At 41.8% G+C, this 25,722-nt stretch overlaps 2 protein-coding genes across 5 annotated transcripts in view; one reads left to right on the forward strand and one right to left on the reverse strand.

The window, feature by feature from the left end:
- The window catches only part of CEP250 (centrosomal protein 250), a 136,926-nt gene that overhangs the window by 75,726 nt on the left and 35,478 nt on the right, over positions 1-25,722 (forward strand). Inside the window, exons 1-10 of one of the 4 annotated variants that reach the window (XM_035122191.2) lie at positions 16,146-16,359; positions 18,013-18,195; positions 18,928-18,984; positions 19,605-19,687; positions 19,828-19,993; positions 20,622-20,728; positions 20,878-21,135; positions 22,083-22,179; positions 24,655-24,753; positions 25,297-25,407. In XM_035122191.2, coding sequence (XP_034978082.2) covers positions 18,013-18,195; positions 18,928-18,984; positions 19,605-19,687; positions 19,828-19,993; positions 20,622-20,728; positions 20,878-21,135; positions 22,083-22,179; positions 24,655-24,753; positions 25,297-25,407 — 1,161 coding nt within the window. In that variant the 5' untranslated portion in view covers positions 16,146-16,359. Of the gene's footprint in view, positions 1-16,145; positions 16,395-18,012; positions 18,196-18,927; positions 18,985-19,604; positions 19,688-19,827; positions 19,994-20,621; positions 20,729-20,877; positions 21,136-22,082; positions 22,180-24,654; positions 24,754-25,254; positions 25,408-25,722 lie in introns of those variants that run through there. The other 3 variants (XM_035122189.2, XM_035122188.2, XM_035122190.2) reach the window with 3 other exon arrangements.
- Positions 2,546-6,188, reverse strand: GDF5 (growth differentiation factor 5). Its single transcript, XM_035122197.2, has 2 exons — positions 5,285-6,188; positions 2,546-4,027 (listed from the first exon to the last, which is right to left on the reverse strand). The coding sequence occupies exons 1-2, from the start codon at positions 5,919-5,921 to the stop codon at positions 3,159-3,161; spliced, it is 1,506 nt and encodes a 501-aa protein (XP_034978088.2). The 5' UTR covers positions 5,922-6,188; the 3' UTR covers positions 2,546-3,158.

The raw sequence follows: 25,722 nt of genomic DNA on the forward strand, positions 1-25,722 counted from the left end.
GCCTTGAATGATGGTCAGGCTTTCCCCAGGTATCACACAGGAGAGCTGCAGAAAGAATATAGTCAAGGGAGCCATGAACTCAAAAAGCTTGAAAACCTCTGCTGTCGTCTAGTAAGCAAGTATCTGCTGCTGGCTGCAGGGGCAGGAGGGGGAAAGTCCAGCACCAGCTCTAGCCAGCTCCACTCCCTGGGCCAGAAGAGGGGTGGCAGTGGCAGGGGGCTTCCTTCCCCTGAAAGTGAAGAGCAATAAAACAAAGATCAATAAAATGAGGTATGTCTACTATTTGCTAGCAGCCAGTTGTGCACAGTGCTGTTGGGATAGCCTTTGTGGCAGCATTAAGCCCCTCCTCTTCCTCCCTTCAGAAAGTTTTCCAAGTTTTTTTTTTTAAACCAATTTTCAAATAGGCACAATACAAGCCTTTGATCAAAAAATGCACAAGGGAAGGGAAGAGAAAATCAGCTTTGCATTCAGAGGCAACTATGTCTTCTGAGGAGCAAGGCAGATGAAGCTTGTATGTCTGTTTGTATGCATCCAGTGTTCCCTACCACTTATTTTGTCACAGCATACCGGTATAAGTAGCAAAAATAAAAATAAACAGGATTTCATGAACACCACGACTGCAATATTCACATTTTCGAGGGAAATTAAACCTATACAGTATTCAGTTCTGCACCGAAGTTAATTTCTCTACAGTTCCTCAAGAGCAGTCATAAAGTAAGGGGAAGAAAGGTGAACTGAGGCCACATTTTTTATTTATATATTTTTATTTCCCAGACTTATTATTCAGATATTGACTCAGACAAAGGCCAGAGCTAGGGGCCCTGAGTCACTCAATAGCTATTTACTGAAATGAAGGTAACACCCACAGAAATGTAAGTAAATACCAATATATGAAACTGGCAAACAGTCTTATTCCACTCGATCTAAGGTCCATTTAATCCAGTGCTGAATACTCTGACTGGCAATAACCTTCTATGGTCTTCAGCATAAATCTTTCCAGCAACGTTGCTTGAAATCTTTTAACACAAAATGCCAGGGAATACTTAGGTTTTTACTATATGCTATCCATGTCCTCTGTTATTGGGCAGTGGGCTGTCTTGTGCTGCTAGCACAGGGTGTGGGAAGGAGCCAACAGGATTCTCAATGTGGCAGCCCACTGGTGGGAGCCAATAACAGATTCTGGCTGGAAGATGGGGGCGTTGTCTGAGGTAGACTGGCAAGAGAACCTTCCTATATGACACTCCAAGGGTGTAAATTGCAAGTACAACCACAGCAATTTCCTCACCCACGAACCCTCTAGAGAAGATACAACTGCTGACAATCAAACATTTGCACAAAACCATAATTGCTCAGAAACAGAGCCCGCCTCAGTCCTAGGTTCTCTTGTTTGGCTTTCATTAATTGAACAAAACATTCAAAACAACAAGCTTTTTAAAATAAAATTATATTTATGGTAACTATGGCACCTAGATACACTTAACACTGTCAATAATTTAGTACATCTTAAGGTGTTATTTTACTACGAGCAATAGAGAACAGCATGAATTCGAAGCAGAATAATACAACAGTTTGAACGATAACATGAAAAAGATGGATATTTAATAAAGCTATGAAGCTGAAATAAAATATACATTGAAAGAAATAGGTTTGTCTGAAGTTCTCTAAATCCATGTATAATGCGTACAATTTAAAACAAATTCAACATTTATTTTTTGGTAAATATACAGTTTTAATAATTATGAAATGTTGCTCATAACTATTTGTGTTAAACTAATTAGTTGAAACAATGTTGGTAGAATTAAACATGCTCTTCCAGTCATTCCATCTGTACAAGCATTCTGGCTACCAGATGGAATGATACCCCCCCCTTTCTCCATGTGCTCTTCTGGGGGTTCTTCTGGCACCCCCTCCCCCGTCAATGTTTTGGATTATGGGAGTAGGTGATGAGGCAATGCTCCATTGCACTAATGGGCTAATGGGGTTCGTTATGTGAATCTTGTCCACTGTTTTGTAGAGATATCCTAAAGCACATATGAAAGTTATATATATGGTGATGAAAACAGAGGGTTAATCCTGCAAAGATGGATTATTATTGTTCAGGCTTCGAAACAGTGCCAGAAGGAGAAAACAAAAATGTACAGAAGCAACTTGTACTGAATTTGCCAGTGTCCTTAGAAATTCAAAAATCTGTATCATGTGAAAATTAAATGTCCTTTGAAGGAGGTTTTCATAGGAAAGTTGTAACTCTGGGTGAGTCTGTGCAACTCTAGGCCTTCCCTACTGTGTGTCAAAGTGAATCAAGCTGCTTCAGGCATAGGAATTTAGGTGGATAGATGAGGGCAGGAACTGACATCTGAATGGCGCAGCGAGACTTTTAGAAGTGTTGACTCTAATATCTGCATCACCATTTGGCGCTCTGCTCCATAGAGCAAAATGTCTTGAACTAGAACAGAGTCTGGAAGTAATAAATTAGTGTTGGAATGAGTCCAAAAGGTAGATACAAAAACAATTACATTTCAGTAGATTTTTCATGTCACTTCTTCTATAAATCTATTCTAGCTATTGGAAAACATACAGCCTGGTCCTATGAGTTGTGTCACTAGTACAAGCATTTAAGGTGTAGTGCAACAGATGCTGCACTGATACAACAACATTGTCTATGGCTTGGCACTATGAGCTGATCCAAGACTTTAAATGGCTACTTCAGCATATTTTAAGCTGCTGTGTTGGCAACCGTGAGCCCCTCCAAATGTGGCACAACAGCATTGCATACAATTGCTAATTAGTGCTGAACAGGACAGACAAGAAGCATGATGGAGGCATGGTTGATGTATGGCAGGGAACAACTGAACAATGTAGCACCACAAACGGAGTTTCAGTCACCATAGGGTATGCAATATTACACAGTCCTCCATCCCACTGAGCTTTGATGGTACCGGTAGCTTGTAGAGGTTAGGGTGCTGCAACTGAGAGGCAGCAGAGCAAAACAGGCTTGCATTAATTGCCAACCAATGCATTGCTTGTGACAGATGCCACAGCAGCTATCGATCAGCGCAAACCACTCTGAGTGATATCACAGTGCTGATCTGTGTCAGTTTCATTTTTGTCAACTGCTAGGAAAGGCTTTGCAGTTAGTAGTGTGAGAGATTGCGCTGCTGCTACCTACAGCCGCATGACTCCACTACCATGTCTTCATATTGTTTGTAGACTACATTATTAGCAGAGTCAATAAACAGGATGCTAATAGGACTCAGTCTTGTCGGAACACAACAAGTTGGAGGTGTTGACTCTGGGTCCATAGAGTTCATTAACGTTTGGATAACAGCATGATTGGTGGGTTCCAGATGGGACCGAAGAGGAAATTCGCAAAGTCCTTCACAATGATAAGCTTCATATTCAAGAGGGGCTATTATCCAGTCATCCCAGCCCATATCCTTAAAATTCACATGAAGTGCTTTTTTGCTGCATCTTGTCTTCAGATTCTTGTTGGGCCTCTTTCCTTGCCGAGTTGCTAGAGGAGCCCGTCTCTTTCTTCTCTGGTTGAATAGGTATTCATAAACAGTTTTGTCATCCTGGCCAGATCTGGCTTTTATTTCATTGAAGAACAAGTCTCTTTTCTTTGTCCTACCAAATACTAAGAAGAGAGCTTTTTCATTGACTTGCCTCCCTGTTCTGTTAAATCCCACAGTCCTTAAATCAACAGGCCTTCCCCTTTCAAAAGCCTCCAGTTCAAAACACAAGTTAGCAGAGTTTTTAAAATTCCTAAAAAGCTTCCAAATGTCAAAGACTTCCCATTTTGCGGTATCTAAGATGTTGACTGTCCGAGAGTCCAAGAGCATGGATGCTTGCCTGCTTGTGGAGCAACTGAATAGTTTCATTTGACATGTTTTCCCATGAGAAGTAGGCTTCCAGTTGTCAGAAGGTTTTTTCCTTAAAATACGCAGCTCTGCCCCCAGTAAGCCATCTTTTTCTAATGCACTGATGTCAAAAATGTATTTCTGCTTTTTAACAGCTGGAGCACGGTCATCTAAAGAGAGAAAGAGGGAGAGATGTATGTATACTGAACAAAAATTTGTTCAAAATTTCAATTTCTCTTAATAATATACAATGACCTTCACTATTAGCTTGCAGCCTTGGAAATTATAAAACAATGATATGGAAATGCTACAAGTTCATACTCCATGGAGGTTTACTAAAACCACATTTCCAATTCAGACATAGAAATATTTCTGCATTATTTTAGTCTGCGTTCTTGTACCCCAAAGTTAATCCGACAGCACATTAAGGCTAATCAATAGGACTTAGTTTCCATTTGACTGCATTGGTATTAAGATTCCAGACTGCAAATTTAATACATTTTGTTTTATTGTGCTTTTGGTAACTTACATGCTGTCACTTGATTTAGCCTTTGAAGGCATACATTCTCTTTTATATACTATCTACCTATTGAGATACATAGCGGACGTGTGTGAGAGTCTTTGTTGTCCATTAGCATGACACTTCCTTTAGTTTAGATAAAGTTGGGTTGCATCTCTTCTGAATCACTCTACACTTCTTTAAATGACTGCAAAACTCTCTACATAAAATTGTATGATCCATTGACTGATCCAAGCTAAATTTACTAAGCATGGTTGCACAAATCATTCATTCCAATGGTGCTTGTGTCAGAGACCTGTGCACCCAACAGCACTGTCACTTGATCCATCCAGCATTCACAGGTTGCTGTGGCGCCCTGTGAGGGTCTAAGGAAGAATGTGGATGGACTCCTGAGGTCTTGGAGACATCACTGAAATATTAAATCTCCTGCTCATTTCTTATAACAAGGTACATCTAAATTTGTTTGATTCATAACAACAGACAAACAACAAAATCAGAAAGTCTCAAGAGTCTTCTTCTCCCCAAGTCTAACCCTTTAAATTGGTATTTTAGCTGAAATGGGCTAACTGGTTATTGTTTTCTGCAGCAGATATACTGCCATCATACACTTTTAGTAGCATGTTCTGCAGGAAATAAAACCATTTTACGTATTTCACTGTAAAACAACACCAACACCAACACCACCAACAACATAATCCTAAAATTACTAATATCACTGAGATAAAAGCAGGACCGTTTTGTTTAGTAAATATACCAAAAAGCTGATTTGAAAAATGCTCTTTAAGTCTGCATTACAAGGATGAAAATGTCTGTAGTCTGCCAAGGTTTTTGGAAATACAGATCCCCTCTGCCCTTCTGACATGGATTTCATGCACTTGAAAGATAGGCAAACATTCTATTTTCTTACCTTGCCCCTTGTCTATGAAGCTTGTAATGGTATTGGCAAGCCCAGTCTCCAGTTTTACGCTTCCATTAACACCTTTCCGTTCTGCATCAGAAAGAGTCCTGTACAGGGAGAGCATGTATTCATGTGGGGTGATCGCAGGATGCCTGAATGCCTCCTTAGATTCCCTTTGGGCAATAGCTTCTTTAGTCTTTTTGGTTTTGTAGGAGCTGGCATCTGAATTGCCGGTGCCAGTTTTCTTCAGTGGGGCTTTGGGGCCAAAGTTCTGTAGCTTTGGGGTCACCGTCCTTATTCCCGATTGTCTGTTTGAAGAATGAACTCCTACCTTTTTGTCTGTGCTCCCTGCTTTAGAGACAGTCTTCTTTGAGTCATCAGTCTTTGCCAAGAGAACTCCAGCTTGAGCATTGTTATTTTTTGCCCTAGACTTTGAATTCCCAGCACTATATCCATGGTTCCCCGTTCTAAATGTACCTGCCCTTGGCAAGGGGTTTCTCTCTTTTCCATCTATGTTTGACAATCCTAATTTGGATCCTGGATTGCCTTGACTTGCTTCAGCAGGACTCAGCGCTAAGGAAATGAGAACAAGGTAAAACCAGCTAAAGTGCCAAAGCAGTAAAGTAAGAAAGTACAGGATTTTCATCCTCTGGTCTTCCTTTGAATGCCACCAAAGAAAAAATCAGAAAAGGTTCCTCCAGTTTGGCATAAGAAAGCATGAAAAAAATTAAGAATCAAAGTCAGCAGAAAGCGTTTTATTTTCAGCTTAAAGCACTTTAAATCTACTTGTTTAATATTTGTATCCAGTCCCATAGTGGAAATGCTAATTTAGTCAATGTAGTCTTCTCCTGGTTTCTGCTAGCAGCTTGTTCTTGAAAAGAGAAAGTTTACCACCCCCCTTTCTTCTGTAAAAGTGACTAAAAACTTGAAGGACTCTTGTTTAAATCGGAGAGGGTTTTTTTTCCAAGAAGGAAGAATGGCGTAATGCTGCCTCTGTATTAAAAGGTTTTTTAAAAAGTTTTGAATCCCTTCCAGTGAAAATATTTCACACACAGAAACCTGCAGGTGCTCAGAAATCTTTTACAAACCTGAACTCAGGAATTGGAAGCGGAATTCCAACAAAAACCTATTTAATTACTCTCTGATGTCATGCTGTCTAAACTAATTTAAGTGTGATATATTTCTTTTAAAAAGTCTTCTTTGCCCTTTCCATTAGCATGAGTCATACTCTGCTTCATGTAAAACAACTCTGTAGGACCCAAACTCTATAGAAGAATATGCAATTTAAAGTGGCAACTTGTTGCCTCTTTTAGCCTTAAATGAACTTCTCATTTTAAACAAGACAAAGTCATATAAGAGAAAAAGTAGAAGCCTTTAACAAAATCAGTTGAAATAAATGCATTAAAGCGTGCTCTAATTCACAGAGATGTTTTATAAAGTTCTTCTGAACATAGACGCTGACCTTTATTAGCAGCAATTTCCTTCTGTCACTGGGTGATGAAAGGATGAGAGTTAACAAGAGTATTAACAAAATAAACTCTTCTTTAATAAGCACTTTAAAACATTTATTATGACATATTTTTAAAAGTCTTTAAGAAATTAAGCAAAATCTCATGTGATGCCTAGCTAAGGGAAAATTTGCTAGTGCTGCATAAAGCTTTTTAGAGTCTTTTATTTAACAGGTTCTCTTTACCAGGATTAGTCAATGTTTGAGCAGCAGTGTCCCCTGCAGGAACCTAGAACTCCTGTGAAAGAAAAGGCAGCTTGTTTAAATACTGTAGTTTACAGTAGTATAAATGTGATATTTTACAGAAAAATTGCTATTACAAAACAGACTGCTGGAACTGTGAAGGTAAAGGTAAAGGGACCCATTAGGTCCAGTCGCGGATGACTCTGGGGTTGCGGTGCTCATCTCGCGTTATTGGCCGAGGGAGCCGGCGTACAGCTTCCAGGTCATGTGGCCAGCATGACTAAGCTGCTTCTGGTGAATCAGAGCAGCACATGGAAACGATTGTAACAAAAACAGGTGAGCTTCGCTGAGCAATGTCTTCTGCATGAAGAAGTGTATCCCGAATCTTTAATCTTGTACATGTTGCTCAACAAAATTTGACCCCAAGATGAATTCTGCTGCATAGGGAATGTGTCAGGGGCTCCTTGTCCACCTGTGCACCACACCCTACATCACCTGCTGAAATATGCCCAGAAGTTATGACCGCTTTGTCAAATGCTTATTTTTGTTTTTATTTATTTACTTTAGATGGAGGAAATGTCTGGTTGGGGCTGTGTCCACATTAGGCATTCATATGCACCTGGGTCACTGTTTCCCTGTGTATATTTCTGTGCGTCCAAATGTGAGCGCTTTTAGTTTTAAGCCTCTGAAATCTCTCTCAGTGTTTCCCATCCACATCAGTTGGTGGTGCTTGATGAGATTTATTCACATAGTGTGTTCCTGTCTCCTCCCCTTGATTAAGACTTACCCACCCACCATCATTTCCAGAAACCTGTGGTCTAATGTAGGCATGCACACAGGTATTTTTAAACTTAATTTAAAATAAAATTATAAGTTTTTTGGGATGCCAAATTTGCGCAAAAGAGCAGGCAAATAAAAAGAGTGTGTGTGTCACTCCGAAATGAAAACAAAATGGAAGAAGTGTGGCAATAGATGGCACACAGTGAAGCATTGCCATGTATGTAAACAAACTTGCCCATGCAATGTGCACAGTGTGCTTCAATGCCTTCACAGCTGGGTCACATGTGATTTTATATTGGATCTTCTTCCCTTATCAGATGATTAGCATATCAGGAAAATCCGAATGGGGGGCAGGGAGGAGTGCAGGGTACCATTTGAATGAGGAGGACGTCATTTGCCAGACAAAAATACAGAGACACAAACAGCTTCAAATCCACATTAAATTTCAGTGTGTTAACAATTACAATCCCATATATACGGGGATCCAGGTGGCGCTGTGGGTTAAACCACAGAGTCTAGGACTTGCTGATCAGAAGGTCGGCGATTCGAATCCCTGCAACGGGGTGAGCTCCCATTGCTCGGTTCCAGCTCCTGCAGTTCGAAAGCACATCAAAGTGCAAGTAGATAAATAGGGACCGCTCCGGCGGGAAGGTAAACGGCGTTTCCGTGCGCTGCTCTGGTTCGCCAGAAGCAGCTTTGTCATGCTGGCCACATGACCCGGAAGCTGTCTGAGGACAAACACCAGCTCCCTCGGCCTATAGAGCGAGATGAGCGCTGCAATCCCAGAGTCGGACACGACTGGACCTGATGGTCAGGGGCCCCTTTACCTTTATATACTTATCTAATGTATATATACAGGGTGATTCATAATGAAGTATACACTTTCCATTTACTATGAATGGGAACTGCATACTTCATTATGAATCACCCTGTATACGGTATATATTATTGTTAACTCTTGTAATAATATTTCCTTTTCCTTTTTTAGGTTGTTCAATTAAAACTGTTCTTTAAAAATATTGTTTTAAAAAATGAAACTCCAGTGTGAATAAGTCCTGGATCTTCTATTAACCTTAAGGCACAAAGCAAAACAAAAAAATGTGTGTCGCTCCAAGCAAGGCAAAAAACAAAACAAAATTCAAAGCAGAGCTGGTGGATTACTGATTTGATGGGGGAAGCAGGCTGGAAAGGGTTAACCCTTCTCTACTATGCCATCCCAACTCCAAACAAAATTGCCCTTTAAAGCTGTTATTAGGATGGCAAAAGGTACTGATGCACCTTAGCACTACAGACTTTGCTGTTAAGCCTCCCAGTTGCTGCAGAAACACCACGGATTTGTCACATGTACTCAAGTTTTTAAATTCAGAATAATTACAAGATTTCTCCTGTATGTCAGAAAAGCGACTTGTTTCTATTAGAAAAAGGAATGAGCCAACCAGCTCAGAGAAAATAAAAAATAAAGGTGTTAATTGGGGTTGAGGGTGTCATTTGATCCTTAAGCCATTTTTTTCCTGCCAACAGTTGGTTTTGACCATGACCAGAAGCAGAAATGTTTAAAGAAAATACTACTTCAAACATTAATTTTCTTACTAACTGTGCTCTAATAGCCTGAGCAAGCGGCATGATCTCCATTGTACAAATAGAGATTGCCGTCCTCAAACCACTACCGTGTTTCCCCCTTTTTAAGACGTAGTCATAATATAAGCCATGGCAGGATTTGAAAGCTTTTGTAAAATTTAAGCCATACCCTGAAAATAAGCCATGCCGCCGCCTGCCAGCGCTGGGCATGGGAGAGAGCAGGAGACTGATCAGCCACTGCGGCATCGCGCTGCCAGAGACTCGCAGCCACTGAGGAGCTCGCGGCACTGGGGCTTGAGGGCGGCTCTCGCCTTGCCGCCCTTTCTCCCGCTCCCGGGGGAGACGCGGCTTCCATCCCCCGTTGCCAAGGAAATGGCCCAGGGGAGAGACGCCAGAGCGGAGGTGCCGCCCGGCTGTTGCCACCGCCGAAAACGGCAATGCTTAGGGCCGCCTCCTCCTCGCGCGAGATGAAGTAAGGCCCCTCGAGCGGTCCAGGGCTCGCTTCCGAATGCGCAGGGATAGGGCTGCGCCATTAAACTGCTTGCAAACTCCTTGGAAAAAAGAAACGTGTCCTGCAGAGCCCAGATCAAGGAGGTGGCCTGCGGGGTTGTCGCCGCTCAGCACCGCGCAGAGCGCCGGATTAAGGAGCCGGTCTGCAGAGTCGGCGCCCAGCAGCGCGGCGCTGGATTGGGGAGGCGGTGCTTCGTGCGGAGCTGCTGGGCACCGACCCTGCAGACCGGCTCCTCGATCCGGTGCTCTGGGCGGTGCTTCTGGGCGCCGACCCGGCAGGCCACCGGATCGAGGAGCCGGTCTGCAGGGTCGGCGCCCAGCAGCTCCGCACGAAGCACCGCCTCCCCAATCCAGCGCCGCGCTGCTGGGCACCGACTCTGCAGACCAGCTCCTTAATCCGGCGCTCTGCGCGGTGCTGAGCGGCGACAACCCCGCAGGCCACCTCCTTGATCTGGGCTCTGCAGGACACGTTTCTTTTTTCCAAGGAGTTTGCAAGCAGTTTAATGGCGCAGCCCTATCCCTGCGCATTCGGAAGCGAGCCCTGGACCGCTCGAGGGGCCTTACTTCATCTCGCGCGAGGAGGAGGCGGCCCTAAGCATTGCCGTTTTCGGCGGTGGCAACAGCCGGGCGGCCCCTCCGCTCTGGCGTCTCTCCCCTGGGCCATTTCCTTGGCAACGGGGGATGGAAGCCGTGTCTCCCCCTGGAGCGGGAGAAAGGGCGGCAAGGCGAGAGCCGCCCTCAAGCCCCAGTGCCGCGAGCTCCTCAGTGGCTGCGAGTCTCTGGCAGCGCGATGCCGCAGTGGCTGATCAGTCTCCTGCTCTCTCCGATGCCCAGTGCCAGCGCAGCTGGGCGCCAACCCGGCAGGCCGCCTCCAGCAGCAGCAACGTGGCAGAAGGAGAAGGAGGCTTGCTGCACGTCCTGAGCCCTGAGTCCGTGGGACCCAGCAGCAGCAACGTGTACAGTATTTTTTTTTTTTAAAAAAAGACACCCCCCGAAAATAAGCCATAGGCTTGTTTTCTTGGGTAAAATAAATATAAGACGGTGTCTTAAAATGTGGGAAACACGGTAATGAGCTCTATAGCTTTTTATGCTGACGCAGCTGTTTGGGGACTGAGCAGTTCTTTAGAAATTAAAGCACAGGGAATTTCAACAGTTTGACAAAGAACACGTGAGGTGCAGTGTTAGAAGCTCAGATATATAAGCTAGGCACCAAATAGCTCCTTAAACAAGGGTTACAGTTGCCAAAATGGAATGCCTAGTTGCCATTTTTATGCCAGAAGGCTCAAAAGTCATCTTTTTCAATGTCTTTTTAGTTCCCGGCATTCATTCTGATTGTGCAAATAAAATACTGTATAAAGATTGGAATTTTACAGGATATGTTGCTAGTGTGTGAAAACAGTCAAGATCGAAGGATCCCCAGGCATGCACCTCCAGATGGTGGAGACGTCAGGCACCCTTCTGGCACCCGGGCATCTTCACTTGGTCGCAAGTAGCGGATAGCCAGCTGCAAAATGCGCCTAGCGCCTGGTGAATTTTAAATGCTGGTGAGGAGAAAGAAAAGCCTGAAGTAGGGCATATACAGTTATCCTGATTCCCCAGGCAAGGCATTTCCCAATCTCCTTCCTAACTATTGCAAATGATGATAGCCATAATCCTCATTTTACCAGATTTTAATATGAAAACTTACTATATTTTCAGCTCTTGCTTGGGCTCAAGAGACTTTAAAGTCAGACACAGGCAGAGGGTACAGAGGAAGGGGAGGAAGATGGAGACAAGGGTAATGGGAAGAATATGCACTTAGTTTTGGTTTAAGTAGAACAGGAATGGAAAACCTGTGGCCTCCAGATCTTGTTGGACTCCATCAGCCAATGGTCAGGAATGGTAGGAGTTGTAGTTCGGCAACCTTTCAAGGGCTGCAGGTTCCCCACCTATAGAAGATGAGGCCTAAGGGGTTCTACTATTATATGAGGACATACCCCTCATCCTAGTGTTGGCCTGGACCCTGTCCCCTTTAAATGCAGGGTTTTTTAATACTTGGAAAGTTTGAAATGGCCAGGATAAAAAAACCTCACATTTAATGTGGGGAAACATTGGCGTGGGGATGTCCCCATATTATTGGGGAGACAGGCTGGTGCAAATCAACATATTGCTTCAGTGTGGATAAGCCGTTCAATCTAATGTCCTCCAGTTAAGACTTTTGGACTGCTTGCTAGAGGCCATCCCAGACACTAGGATCTCTCAGGAGTACTTCACAGTTGCAACCCATTGTTTGTTTCCCAGCATTCAATCTGCTGGATTTTTGCCATTCTCAGTCCAGCACACCAACTTATCCTCCTCATTTTGCTGAGGGAATTGACGATGTATGTTTCCAGTCGGGGTCTTAATCTGCAAATGAATTGTTGAGGCGTTGTAAACAGGCAACAAATTTGTCTTACTTGATTGGATTTTCTGTGGGAAGAGTAAATCTAAATTAAATGAGGAAAAAATATGGGCTGATGTTTTGATGCCAATGATGTGGCTACTGCAAAAACAAAAAAACACCCCCCCCCCAAAAAAAACACCATGCATGACGTGCACTGATCCCACAATAAACGTGTCTGGAAGCATTCTATGGTAGCATAACAAACTATTATTATATTTCCATGATATTACTGGTAAGTACCTCGCTCATTTTTTAAACCCACCTAGCTGTGCAATTTGAAACAATTTCCACGCTGTTTTCCCCTTCTTCTTTTCAGAGGCTGTGTGCTTTCTGATCCAGTGCTCGAGTACAAATCTCTAGCCATTTAATTTTTTCTCCTTGCTATCTCCAACACCAAAGCTTGTTCCTGGGCAACCAGGCCAATTCCACCCATTAAGTGGGAATAAGTCATTAGAGCTGTTTAGTGCTGTTACAGCAAAACCTTCAGCTTCATTAGCTACAGGGACAGAAACTCTTCATGATAGTTGTCCATAAATTGTACAAGCAGAAAGTGGAGGCCGAGGGACTGCCTAGATGTATGCCAAATATATGCCACAGCAGGCTATGGCGCCCAAGAATGATTGCAAACTTTTAGAATGTCTCACTATATGGAATATCCTGGCGTAACCTTAGCTATGGCAGGGCTTGAGCTTCACTAAAGTAAACAGAAAAGTGAAGAAAGAATAGTGTGTTTCAGTGTCAAGAGGCTTAGCAAATATATGCAGGCAATGTACTCAGACTGCAACAGTACTCCAGAGGGAGCAGTTTTAAAAATGGTTCCTATCTACAAATCACTGCTCTTCAGAGCTTATGTTTAGCTAGTTTCAGAGAGAAAAATCCCTTTGCTAACCTAGAAAGCCACCATATGTAGTTTAAGCCGTCACAAAAAGACATATGGCCAACCATCTTCTTTGGAAGGAAATTATAAGTTGTGCAGCACTCGAACATCACACTCTCTGCTTTGCAATAAAGCTAAGAAAAAGTTCTCTGCAGGATTCTAAAGAACTACAACTTGGATTTTATGCTCCCCGGCTAATGGGAACACCTGCTGAAGTAGCCACTGATGTGAGTTTTATGCCATAGTTGAGAGGTAGCCCAGCCCTTTATGACCAAGGAACCAAAAGGCTGCAAATACATTTTCTAAAATGTGCTCTCATAGTGGAGGCCCCTCAAGGGTACAGTATGGATACTGACAGCTTCTGTGAGTTGTTACAAGAGACCTGAGGAAGAAAGGGGCCTCTCAGGGGCATGGATACTGTGGGCTTCTTTGGCATTCACAAAAAAGGTTACCAATAATTTCTGTCCCTTTAAATAATAGAAACCAGATGTTGCTGTTGGCAGTGTCTAACAAATGACATTTCTAATAATTGGAAAGCAGAGTCCAAGGTCTCCAGCTTCTTGGACTTATAAATCAATAACATTAGTGTCTTAATGCAAACAGAAGCATAAGAATCTGAAGAAGCAAGTGGTTGAGTACAATAATCCAAGGCATGGAAACTTGGAGACAGAATCATGTGATTTGCTTGTCTGCAGCAGCGCCAGGACGTTATAGAAACAAGCTGCAACCAGTCTACAGAAATCATGAGTGTATCCAACAGAATTTATGCTAGATCTGAAGCACATGCAACAATCTTCTACATCTTTGAGCCAAAGTTAACATTATCCAGCTATTTTCCTGATCAGTTCCATGTGGTTTTTCTTCTGAAATCAGTACTAACTTGAGAAATTGTATTTTATTATTAGTTTTTATAAATGCTTCATATGAAAAACAAGAGTTCCAAAAAAAATCTAAAGGAATGGATTCATAAATTCAGCAGGACAAAACGCAGATAGTACTTATGTAGTAGGACAGGTGTGTGGCAGAAGAAATTTTACATTTTTAAGGAGGACTTTTCAGGGAAAAGAATACGATGGAAGAAGTGTGCATGCACATGAAAGCTCATACCAATGACAAACTTAGTTGGTCTCTAAGGTGCTACTGGAAGGATTTTTGTTTGTTTGTTTGTTTCAACTACACCAGACTACCTACCTGTAACTAGAACGATGGAAGAAGTCTTTGGAGCCTGACAGAAACTGTTTGCAGTGAATGATACCACTACTGTATTTATTTGGAAAGAAGTTCAGTTGAAATAAAGTTGTCTGCTGGTGAACTGGTTTAGGCTTTGCCATGTCTGAAGTCTGGTTGGTCAACTGTACAGTAGAGGCAATAAGGTGGCAATTACGATATAGATGCTGAAAGGCAAGGCGTGTTGGTCAGGTAAAGAACTGCTCAACTTTGAAATTTCAACATTGTTCATACATTTTGAACCTTTGGTTAAAACAACCATGAAACTGGAGATTCTCAGGTGCTGAATTCTTCATATATACCAAATTTTGTGCTTAAGTAGTATGATTCACAAGAGGGGTTCATATGAACACCCATGTGCTGTCAGAGCAAGGAGTTGTTAGCCAGTGTGAAAGGGCCCTACAGGCATACCTTCATATACATACGGTAGAATGCTTCTAGTATAACTTCCCATTTTATGTCTGTGTTAATTAACTTGGAATAATTACCCCAGTTCTGTTTTCACAGTCCCTAAAGAGATTAGAATCAGTACTTGTAAAAGTAGTTTGTGTTATTATTATTTATTGTACATGTTAATTGCATGCTCTCAGGGCAGGTTACAAAAAAGATCAGAACTGCTAAATGCTACCAAAATACACATTTACAGCAATCAATTCACAAGAGATAATTTACAACTCAGTCCTCAAGTCAATTCCAACAGAGGTAGAGAGCAGCTAACACGTTATTGGGTGCAGCTTGAATCTGGGCACTGAAATTTCTGCCTTCATACACCCGACATCATGATCCTAACCAACTTCGAAATGTGTCCTATTACTTTTCAATGAGACTGACTTCTAAGCAAGCATGTAACCTGATTCAAAGGCCTAAAGTGGCAATTCTAATCCCATTTACCTAAGAGCAAGCCCTATTAGCATTCAATAAAACATAATTTATGGGGTGTTAGGATTGCATTGTTCCTCTCCAGTTAAGACTGCTGCCTCACCCAACCGATCCTGGGTCCCTATTGAAAGCAGTGAGACATCCTACCATGTAAAATGTGCACAAGATTGATCTCAATGGTACTTGCATAAACCTCATTTCATTACTCAGATTTTAGCAACCTTCAAAGTATTATCTGGGAGCATATGTGATTGTTTTACATGTTTTAAATACGTTAAATTGTTTTAACTGTCTCATGTTGAGGGAAAGGTGGGACATAAATAGATATATACTAATAATAGTAATTCGTTAAATAAGAAGGAAACACTATTAAAGAGAACCCCTCTGCATTTTGAGCACAGGTTTGTAGCTTTGTAGCCTATCCTATGGAGAGCTTCTATGGGCTTAAGAGCCTAACTCCGCATAGGAGTGAGATGTCCCTCGGGACGAACCAGACGCTTATGTACCCCGAATTGCGAACAGCGGGGTCAGCACTTGCCCAGACTTCCCGACGCGGCGTGGACGGTCTTGGGGGCGCCGTGACGTGAACTAGCGGCGGCGAGAAGCCGAGACCCGAGGGCCCAAACAGCAAGCGCTCCACAACCGCCAAGGCCTCTTGTGTTTCGCTAGAGGGGTTGCCGTGAGAGGCCTAGCCTCGTCGCTCAGGAAATAATCGCGCAGCTCGAACTTCCGAAAAGCCACAGCTATTGCCTCGCGCTATTCCGCTCCCCCTCCCTCCCGCCGCGCCGCCTTTCCTGCCGGCGGCACTGGCTACTGTGAGTCGGAGCTTCGCAGTAGGCCTGTCCATCCTTTGGGGATAATGTACCAGGCCTAGACAGTCCCCTTGCCAGGCTCACAAGGGGAACGTGCGCCCTCATGCGCCCGGGCAGCCAAGAGTCTCTTAACTGTGGAAAAGCGGGGCAGCACAAACGAGTCGCTTGGCCGCTGCCACTAAACGAGCGGGCGGGTTTCCGTTGTCGGAGCTGAGAGAAGAAGTGTAATAGGACTCCGGCCGCCTCCTTTCCCCGCCCACGAAAGCCTGCGGGCGGCAGCGGAAAGGAAGTTTCACCATCTCTGTGGAGGTGAGCATCCCAGGTGCACGTTGAGGCGTGCTCAGGTGAGGGCGGGGAGGCTTGCTTGTTGTTATATACTAGGCAGGGCAGAACAGGTGAGGGATAACGTGCTGCTATTGAAAATTATAACGGAGAGCCATCACCTCGCTCCGCCTCCGCCCCTGAGCTCAACCCGTTTGCAGAAAGGGAAGCTACAGCTTGCGATCTTCCCAGACTCTGGATTGGAAGAATCTGCCATTAATAGAGAAACCTTCTCCCCTCCCAACCGCCTCAAAACTCGTGCTGCTTACTGTCGTTGCAAACTCAAAAGTCCTAAGGTTAAAAATCCTAAGCACGGTTACTTTGCAAGTAAGCCCCATTGGATTCAGTGGAACTTGTTTTTGAGTAAGCAGGCATGAGATAGTACCAATCTGCATTACAAGATTGTTGTAAATAGTATTTAGATACATTAGGTTAGGGAAAGTACCAGGAATGCATTTCTATGCAATTTCCAGCAAGTAAAACGCCTGGAAATCCATTATACTTTCAAATAAATGCACAGAAGAATAGATTATGGACTCTGCGCCATGAAAGCTTGGGTCTTGACAAGTTTGTAAGTGCCACAAGACTCCTAGTTGTTTTTTTCCCTTCCACAGACTAACATGGCTAGGATGTATAATGTTATTCTCTGTAAAGCTGAGATGGGAAAGTTATCTTGTCAAGGACAAGTGGTGAGAAAAGAGAATTAATATTTATTTGTGCTTTTCACACATGAAATTCCTGCATAGGTTTAGTTCTGTGTTGGAATTTGTACTTATTCCACATGCATGTGTGGACTGTAGGAATTTGTTTCAGAATATTGACAGAGTTGTGCAAAACCATAGATTACTGACAAACCATAACATGTTATATTGAAATTATAATTTCTAAAAATGCAGACTGATGCATTTACCTGAGAATAAGCAGCATAGTGGGAATTGTTTTTTTGGGGGAAACAAACATAGGATCACATTTCCTTTGTAAGAAAAAGAATTTGGATCAGTTGATACGAGGAAGATTTCCATTTGAAATGTGTTAGGCACTTTATTGCTTTTACTCAAGCATATTAAAACTTTTTAAAATGTCAGCTTGAGGTTGGTCTCTTGCATCTCCACCTGCTTTTTCTTGACTCTGTCACACACCACTTTATGGTTTGTGTGTTTTTTGGTAATATCCCCATTCTCATAAAACATGACTAAAAATGACTGACCAAAATGTGCTAGATGAAATATATATATCTAAATTTACAAGAATTGTCATTCACTGTGTCCATAAGGATTAGGACTGCTGAACTGTCACCTTTGTTTCATGTGGGTAACTGCATTCTTGTCTGGAAATACAAAGAACAATTTTCTCAACTGGTTAGGATTCCAGAGAAACCTTTTCTTTTTCCTTTTTGCCAGAATCTAGGCTTGACAAATGCCATAACTAATGCTTTTTCATTCTTTATACAGAATGGAAGTCTCCAACAAGACTGTTGAAATGGCTTTCCAGCTAACAACATTTATTTTTCTTCTGTTGGAAACAAAGCAAATTATTTCCCATCTTTGTGCATTTTTCCTTTTGAGGAAGTAGAGCCATCAGGGCCATCTTGTCTGCTAGATTAATTAAACCAGTCTTGCTTCTTTCTGCTTTGACCTTTAGATGGAAGGAGACCAAGCAGCAAGCAGTATGAAAACACAGTCAGTTCACTTACTACCAGAAGAGCAACTAGTGTCACTCCATTACCAGATGGTGGAAAATCAGGCATCCTATCAACACAGACTACAGAATTCACAGGAGGCACAGCACAGGCAGGCAGTACTTGTACAAAAGTTACAGGCAAAGGTAAAACCATTACATTTCTAGTGATATTCAAACAAGGAGAAGATGAATTTTGAGTGTAGAGCTGTTGGCGGGTGGAAGAAGGGTACATGAAGAATAAATTGCTTTCTTGAAAATAAGTTTCGTTCTGCTTTTCTTCTAAATATATGTTTTGGACATAGAACCTTTTTCCTGACTTGGCAAATTGCTCAGCTCTAAACTTGGGATTTTCCCCGTTTTTCTGTCTTTCTGAAAACCTGTATACTTCCCTGCTCCCCAAAGCAATGAGCTGCCGTACCAACTGGTAAATATTAGCATCATTGTACTACTTCAAGCACTCTGCTGTGCTTGCTGGAAGTTAAGCTGATGCATCAATAACAAGCTAATTTGCTATTTGATATAAACGACAGTACTATATTGCTGTATGTATCACAGAAAATATTCTTGAAATGCTCACTTTTTAAAAATATCCTTTCCCATTTATTTTAAGAATATTTAATACTGAATATACACATATGCGTGTTTAAGCCTGGTTTTAAAAGAAAACTATTCATGGCCATTACATGTATGTATGTATGTATGTATGTTGTGTGTGCAATGCACAAAATCATCCCTAAACAACTTGGAACAAACTCAGAACTCTTAAAATTTCATGAAGGGTGTTGCTGCATACACACTCAAAAAGGCAATAATAATAATAATAATAATAATAATAATAATAATAATAATAAACCAACTTTTCCTGTTTTATTGCAGGTGCTGCAATATCGTAATTGGTGCAAGGAGTTAGAAATGCGTCTGGAAGCAAATAGGGTAAGTTTTAAAGTATCTGAGGACCATTTTATGTGGTTTTGCCATTGGTAACAAAGTGTTTGTTGGAGATAAGGAAGATACAGTACTCAAAAGAAATTGGTTCCCTTGTCCTGGCAAGGGATGTTTTTGGCTATTTTCCCTTGTAGTGTTCTACTTCCCTTTTGTGATCACTGTTAAAAGAAATTAGCATAGTTCAATATATGCTGTAATGTCACAAACAATGGGCATGCTTATTTACATGGAAACTAGGAAGGAAATCAAATTATGACATAGCTTTGACTAATCTTCCATTATGAACAGCAGTTGTGTGTGGAGGGGTGGATTCTCACTGGGATAATAGTCGGGCCAAGTGATTATAGTTCCATTTTCTCCAGTTATTTTCAAAAATAAGCCACACAAGGACTAAAGTTGTGAATAACATTTTGTCTTGTTTGGCCCTTAAGCATCTTTTATTAAGCAAGAAAGACCCTATAAATGCAAACAAATGCACTTCAAGTTGTGCTCATCTCAGCTGTTCACTGGCTTATTGTTTATGGGATGTTAACAAGGAGATCCTGAAGTGAGGGAATAGACTTAACATGGATGTTGTTTTGATTACATTGTCTGCTTTTCTTGCAAAGGGGTCCCATCCACACCAGTGGGATCGTAAAGAGGACTGTGGTCTAGAGAAAGCGCTGATCCAGTTGGAAGAAGAGCAGCAGAGGTGAGTGAGCTTTTGCAGAAGCTTTATCTTAACTGCTTTTTGGGGGAAGTAGTGCAACAGCTGCAGCACCATCATTTCATCTTATTGGCACATTTACAAATAGAGATTTGCTAATCAGTTGCCTTTCTCCTGCGCTTCAGATGTGAGAATTTGGCTGGGGTGAACAACTTGCTCCGTGAGCACTTGGACAAAGCCAATGAGGTGAATGGGGCTCTCCGAGAGGATGTCAACAAGCTGATAGCTGACTGGACAAGGGCCAGAGATGAGCTGGAGCACAAGGAGAGCGAATGGCATAAAGAGCGGGAGGTAGGAATGTGTCACTAATAAGATACTGGGTAGGCAAGGTGGATTTCCTTCTCGATTAACCTTATATTCTAGGCACAAATACTCATTTCTGGTTTGGCAGGCATTGGCTGGGATTAAGCAAACAACAGAAAATTAATTCAGGATGCGTACAGATGTACATTGTTTCGCAGATGCTGCTGCGAAAAATTGTTCATATTTAATATATGTAACTTATACTGTATGTTATACAGACATGCAGTTCCCAGTGACTGATTTTCAGAGGTAGTGTAATGAAGAAAAAAACAACTCCAGTATTCAATATACTGTAATCTGAACATACCTTTTATTGATGTGGAAAATGCTGTGTATGATGAGTTTATCCTATATGATCCATGAATTCTAAAGTTAGAAAAGTATTTCTCAACCCTTTGACTTCTTTCCAGATTTCTCAATAATTGGCCAGTCCTAAAAAATATAATAAAAGCTTTTTCAAATTTCAGAAAAATGTATTTTTTAACAGTTTAAAGAGACTCAGTTTTGTCGGTTCTGAAAGTCTTTAACACAATTCTGAATGCTGCTGACAATAACTAAATATGCATTTTTGAAAGAAAGCAGTTTTTATGACTTGCTGTTGTCTTTACATATATAGTTTTTTGAGAGTTACATGCGGACTGAACATGATCGTCTCTTTGGCATATGGCGGCAAGTGGTGACCTTGCACCGTTATTTTGTGGAAATGAAGACAGCAACTGACAGGTGAGGTTTTTCTGTCAGTTGAATGTGACATCATTTGCTGAACTAAAATAGCTGATTAGCAGGGGGAAAACCTTACTCTAGCTTTTCATGTCTTTAAATCTGTAATTTAATTTATTTGTCCAGTTCAGTATTATTTGTTTCTGTTTCAGGGATCTGTCTGAATTAAAGGCTGAACAAGCAAGACTTTCTGGCTGTATACTCATCAGTTGCTTACGCTTAAGTTCTGGCACACAGCTCTTGGATACCAATAGTTTTGAAAACCTTACCCTGAGGGGACAGGCCCAATATCAGCAACTTCATATGAGGCCCAAGAAGTTGGATATGGAAAAGGAAATATACCAGCAAGCACAAGCAATTGTGAGTTTGCATGTCAAAGGAGAATTAGCAAAGGAGGATCTTCATAAGAGGTAAAGTACCTCCTTAAAAGGCCCCACTAACTGCTGTCCTCATTTACTGTAGATTTTTTAAAGAGTTGGATGGAACATAATGACATAACAGTGCTGCTGAATCAGACCAAAGGCCTATTAAATCTAGCATCCTCTTAAAGTGGCCACCTAGAAGCTCCTGCAGCCAATTGGAAGCCGCACCTTGGTTTTTGAACGGTTCTGGGAGTCGAATAGACTCCCAGAATGGATTACGTTCGACAACCAAGGTACCACTGTACTAGAATCTCAGAGATCAGTCACTGATCCAGAGAAGGGATCCAACCCAGTGTCGTTTTGTCTCTAAAAAAAATCTTGACTGGTGATTCTTGAGCTGGGGGTGGTGGTTTATGAGTAAATAGTGGGGGTGAGGAAGAGGATAAAAAAGACAAAGGCTATATTTTAAGCTAGTATAGTTGATGTCAAATGAGTTGTGAAGTATACAGTGGTGCCTCACTTTACGAATGCCCTGCTTAACAAAATTTCCGCTTAACGAAAGGATTTTTCGAGCGGAGGTTGCCTCGCTAGACGAATTCGTTTTACGAAAAATTCATCTAGTGAATCGCAGTTTCCCATAGGAATGCATTGAAATTCAATTAATGCGTAGCGGTTCCTATTCATCTACTTGCATTTTGACGTGCTTTCGAACTGCAAGGTTGGCAGGAGCTGGGTCCAAGCAACGGGAGCTCACCCCGTCACAGGGATTCAAACCGCCGACCTTCTGATCAGCAAGCCCTAGGCTCAGTGGTTTAACCTAGGGCTTGCTGATCAGAAGGTCGGCGGTTTGAATCCCTGTGACGGGGTGAGCTCCCGTTGCTTGGTCCCAGCTCTTGCCACAGCGCCACCCACGTCCCACGCAGGGTTGCAACCCCTGTGCTAATGTGTTAGTGAAAAACCTAGTGTGCTGTAAATGTTTCTCTTCTTTTTCCAAGGGTGATAGAGTTGACTGCCTTGCTTGAACAGTCTCAAAAACAGAATGAGGAGAAGGAAATGTCAATGAAGACTCTCAGAGACACTGTGGAGATTCTGGTATGTTAGCAGTTTGAAAAATAATCCAGTGGCTGTTGTGGAGAAACGTTCCTTTGTCCTATTGTAAACATGAAGAGGAGCTGTTCATTCCATATATATCTAGTACAGTCATACCTCGGTTTAAGTATGCTTCGGTTTGAGTACTTTCAGTTTATGTACTCTGCGTGTTGCATGGCCAAAAATGGCTTATCTTTTGAGTTAGGCCAATAAAACTCAGAGACAGGAGGAGTTAGGAGTCCATTTTGTTTATTGCAAAGCAATAGGCTACAGTCGAATCATTTTGCAAAACTGCAACCCCACCCAACGTGGGGCAGAGGAATTTATAACATTTCAGACAAAGGATTTTGATTTAACCAATTACATACAGTGGTACCTCGACTTACGAAGACGATCCGTTCTGCGGCCGTCTTTGTAAGTCGAGGTTTTTGGATGTCGAAGCGCATGGTCGGCGCATACTGCTCTGTGCAGGCGCAGGACCGGAAAAACCTCCGGGGTTGTCGACTTCAGAAGTTGAAACCTTCGGAAGTCGAATCGTTCGAATGTCGAGGTAATGACTGTAAATCATTACATCATTTCATGTTTAATATGCATGCGCAATAAGCATCGCTAACTAAACTTTGATTCTCACCATGATCTGTTACATATTGTTAGTTTACATGTATGGGAACCTGTGTTACATGTGGATGTAACAACTTATGTTCTAGTTTATGAATTGCTTCTTTGTGATTGACGTATTAGCTGACCTTCTGTTCTAGTAAAAGAACGGCATCTTGCTAAATCATCAGTTTCTTTAAAGCAACAGGTTACCATAACTCTTCTATTATAAGCATATTCCAAGATTTATAGGGATTTACATTATCACCTTAATTGTAGCCCTTTGGGCCCCTGTTACCTGCAGACCCTTCTGGAACGGATTAATCCACTTTCCATTACTTTCAATGGGAAAGTTCGCTTCAGGTTAAGTATGCTTCAGGTTAAGTACAGACTTCCGGAACCAATTGTGTACTTAAACTGAGGTACCACTGTAGTAGAGACTGTCAGCACTTATAATAAAGGGGTCTAAGAACTAGTTGTTGTGCTTTTTTGGCCAGTCTAAAGTCAGCAAAGGACTGTGCAACAAGAAAGTTGTTGTTGTTTACCATAATATCAACATCAAGTTTTTTGTATAGCTACTGTACTTCAAAGTGTTTTGCATACAGTGTTCAGCATATGGAATCTGTTTGATATTACACATATTGGGTGTGGTTTGCTCAATATGGAAAGCTGTTCACATGTAGTAGCCCTCCATGTGGATTGTATATAACCCTAAAATCCATTTTTTTTTGGAGAGAGATGGTTATAAATGATTTAAATAGTTAAGTGTGGATTGCCTACCTCATGGAGTTTCACAAGAAGCTACAATTGTGTGTGAAGGAAATGAACCCTGTGTATCCTTTTGCATGATCACAGAAAGCAGGCTACAAGAGCATTTTATCCACTGTATGATGCTGCTCCACTCTTTTTTAAAAAAAATTATTTATGATTTTTAGTTACATACATTTCAATAGTTTTACAATCATTTTAACATTTCGAAACTCGACTTCCTTCCCCCTCTTTCTGTGATTCCTTAAATTTATTTATTTTTATTTCCTGCATATTCCAAATTAAGTTACTCATTTATTCATCTACTTTAAATACATGCTCTTAATTATTTATTACAATAATCCTGCCATGAATGGTTATTACAATAATCCTGCCATGAATGGTTATTACAATAATCCTGCCACAAACGGTAGCAATTCTCAAGTGATTCTATAGTATAGAATGCAACAACTGGAAAAAAGTTATCTGAAGTTTCTGAGGAAATCTGCTCTGTTTCTTTCTTCTGGACTTGCCTATAGACAGACTTTTTTACATGTTTTCATTTGGCATCTTAGTTCTGGTTTGTGACGTAGTGGGCATTTGGAGACACTCCACTGATATGATGCTGTCATTCAGTACTCTTCTTAAACCTGTGCTCTAAAATATAAGATATGTCTGAGGGAATTGCACCTCTGGAAGAGGGTGTAGCTCCCTCTTAATTGCCCCTGAGGACATGGGTGACACTGTGGTCTAAACCACTGAGCCTCTTGGGCTTGCTGATCAGAAGGTCGGTGGTTCGAATCCCCACGAAGGGGTGAGCTCCCGTTGCTTGGCCCCAGCTCCTGCCAACCTAGCAGTTCGAAAGCACGCCAAAAGTGCAAGTAGGTACCGCTCTGGTGGGAAGGTAAACAGCGTTTCTGTGCGCTGCTCTGGTTTCGGTGTTCCGTTGCACCAGAAGCAGCTTAGTCATGGTGGCCACATGACCCGGAGAAACTGTCTGGACAAACGCCGGCTCCCTCGGCCTATAAAACGAGATGAGCGCCGCAACCCCAGTGTTGTCTGCAACTGGAATTAACTGTCAGGGGTCCTTTACCTTTTTTTATATAAAAAAATCGCCCCCAATTCTTTTTCTAGGATGCTGATCGCTTGCGGAAAGAATATGAACAATCACTGAGCAATAATACACATGAAGAGATACTCTCCCTTCAACATGTGATAAAAGAAATAACTGAGGTAGTCCTAATTGGAATCTGTCTTCATGGTTGCTTCTGTAGAATTTCCCATGTCTGTATTTAAAACAAAATTAATGAACGCAGATGTGGTATAAACATGTTCTAAAATTTAAACACAGGTTTTACATATTTTGCACCTGCTCGGGGCACTTGCATTAGTTCATGTATTTCAGTGTTTAAAAACTCTGATTTAAAAACTTTTGTGAGGACTAAGTGCTGGTAAAGCCTGACACAAATTAAGCCCTGATATTATTATTATTATTATTATTATTATTATTATTATTATTATTAAACAATGTTGGTTTTCCTTTGCTGATAATGTAATCCTAGATTTTGCTGCTGCCATTTTGCTGGGTTGTATTCTACCCCATCATCATAATTTCCCATCCTTGAAATTGCAGTGGATCACTATTATCCAGCAGAAGTGAAAGACAAATAGGTAGCAAGATGCAGTGTTTTGATTGTACAGAACTGAAAAAGTAATGTTGATCTTGGATTCCAGGCAGTAATCAATGAGAGTGATGCAACTATTGGCACCCCACAGGATGAGAACTATGCTGAGCCTTGTAGCTTCTTGCAGTTGAACCCTGGTGACCCAGATAGTGCGGTCCTGCTGGTGCGTGAGGTGCTGACTAGGAGAAGCAATGAAGTGCAGGTGAGAGAACGTCAGAGGTTCCCTTGCCAGTAAGACTATCACATCACCAGTAGTAAAACTCCACACCTCGTGTAGCACTTTTCTCTCCCTTTGATGCTCTGCCTTATAAATTTCAGCCTCTTCCTTTTCCTGCTAATAAGCATTCCTAATTCCCTCAAGCTGTTTTTGACAGTCATTTCTTTCCCAGACAGGTTTTGCATTGTTGATTTGTTCTTTCCACTTTTCTAATCACTACCTTTCCCCATGAGCATTCTGCTTATGTCCAATCTTACAACTTTCTCTATTTTATTTTTTATTATAATTTTAATTAACTTT

The sequence above is a fragment of the Zootoca vivipara genome, chromosome 7 (genome assembly GCF_963506605.1).
Source record: "Zootoca vivipara chromosome 7, rZooViv1.1, whole genome shotgun sequence".
Classification (NCBI taxonomy): Eukaryota; Metazoa; Chordata; class Lepidosauria; order Squamata; family Lacertidae; genus Zootoca; species Zootoca vivipara.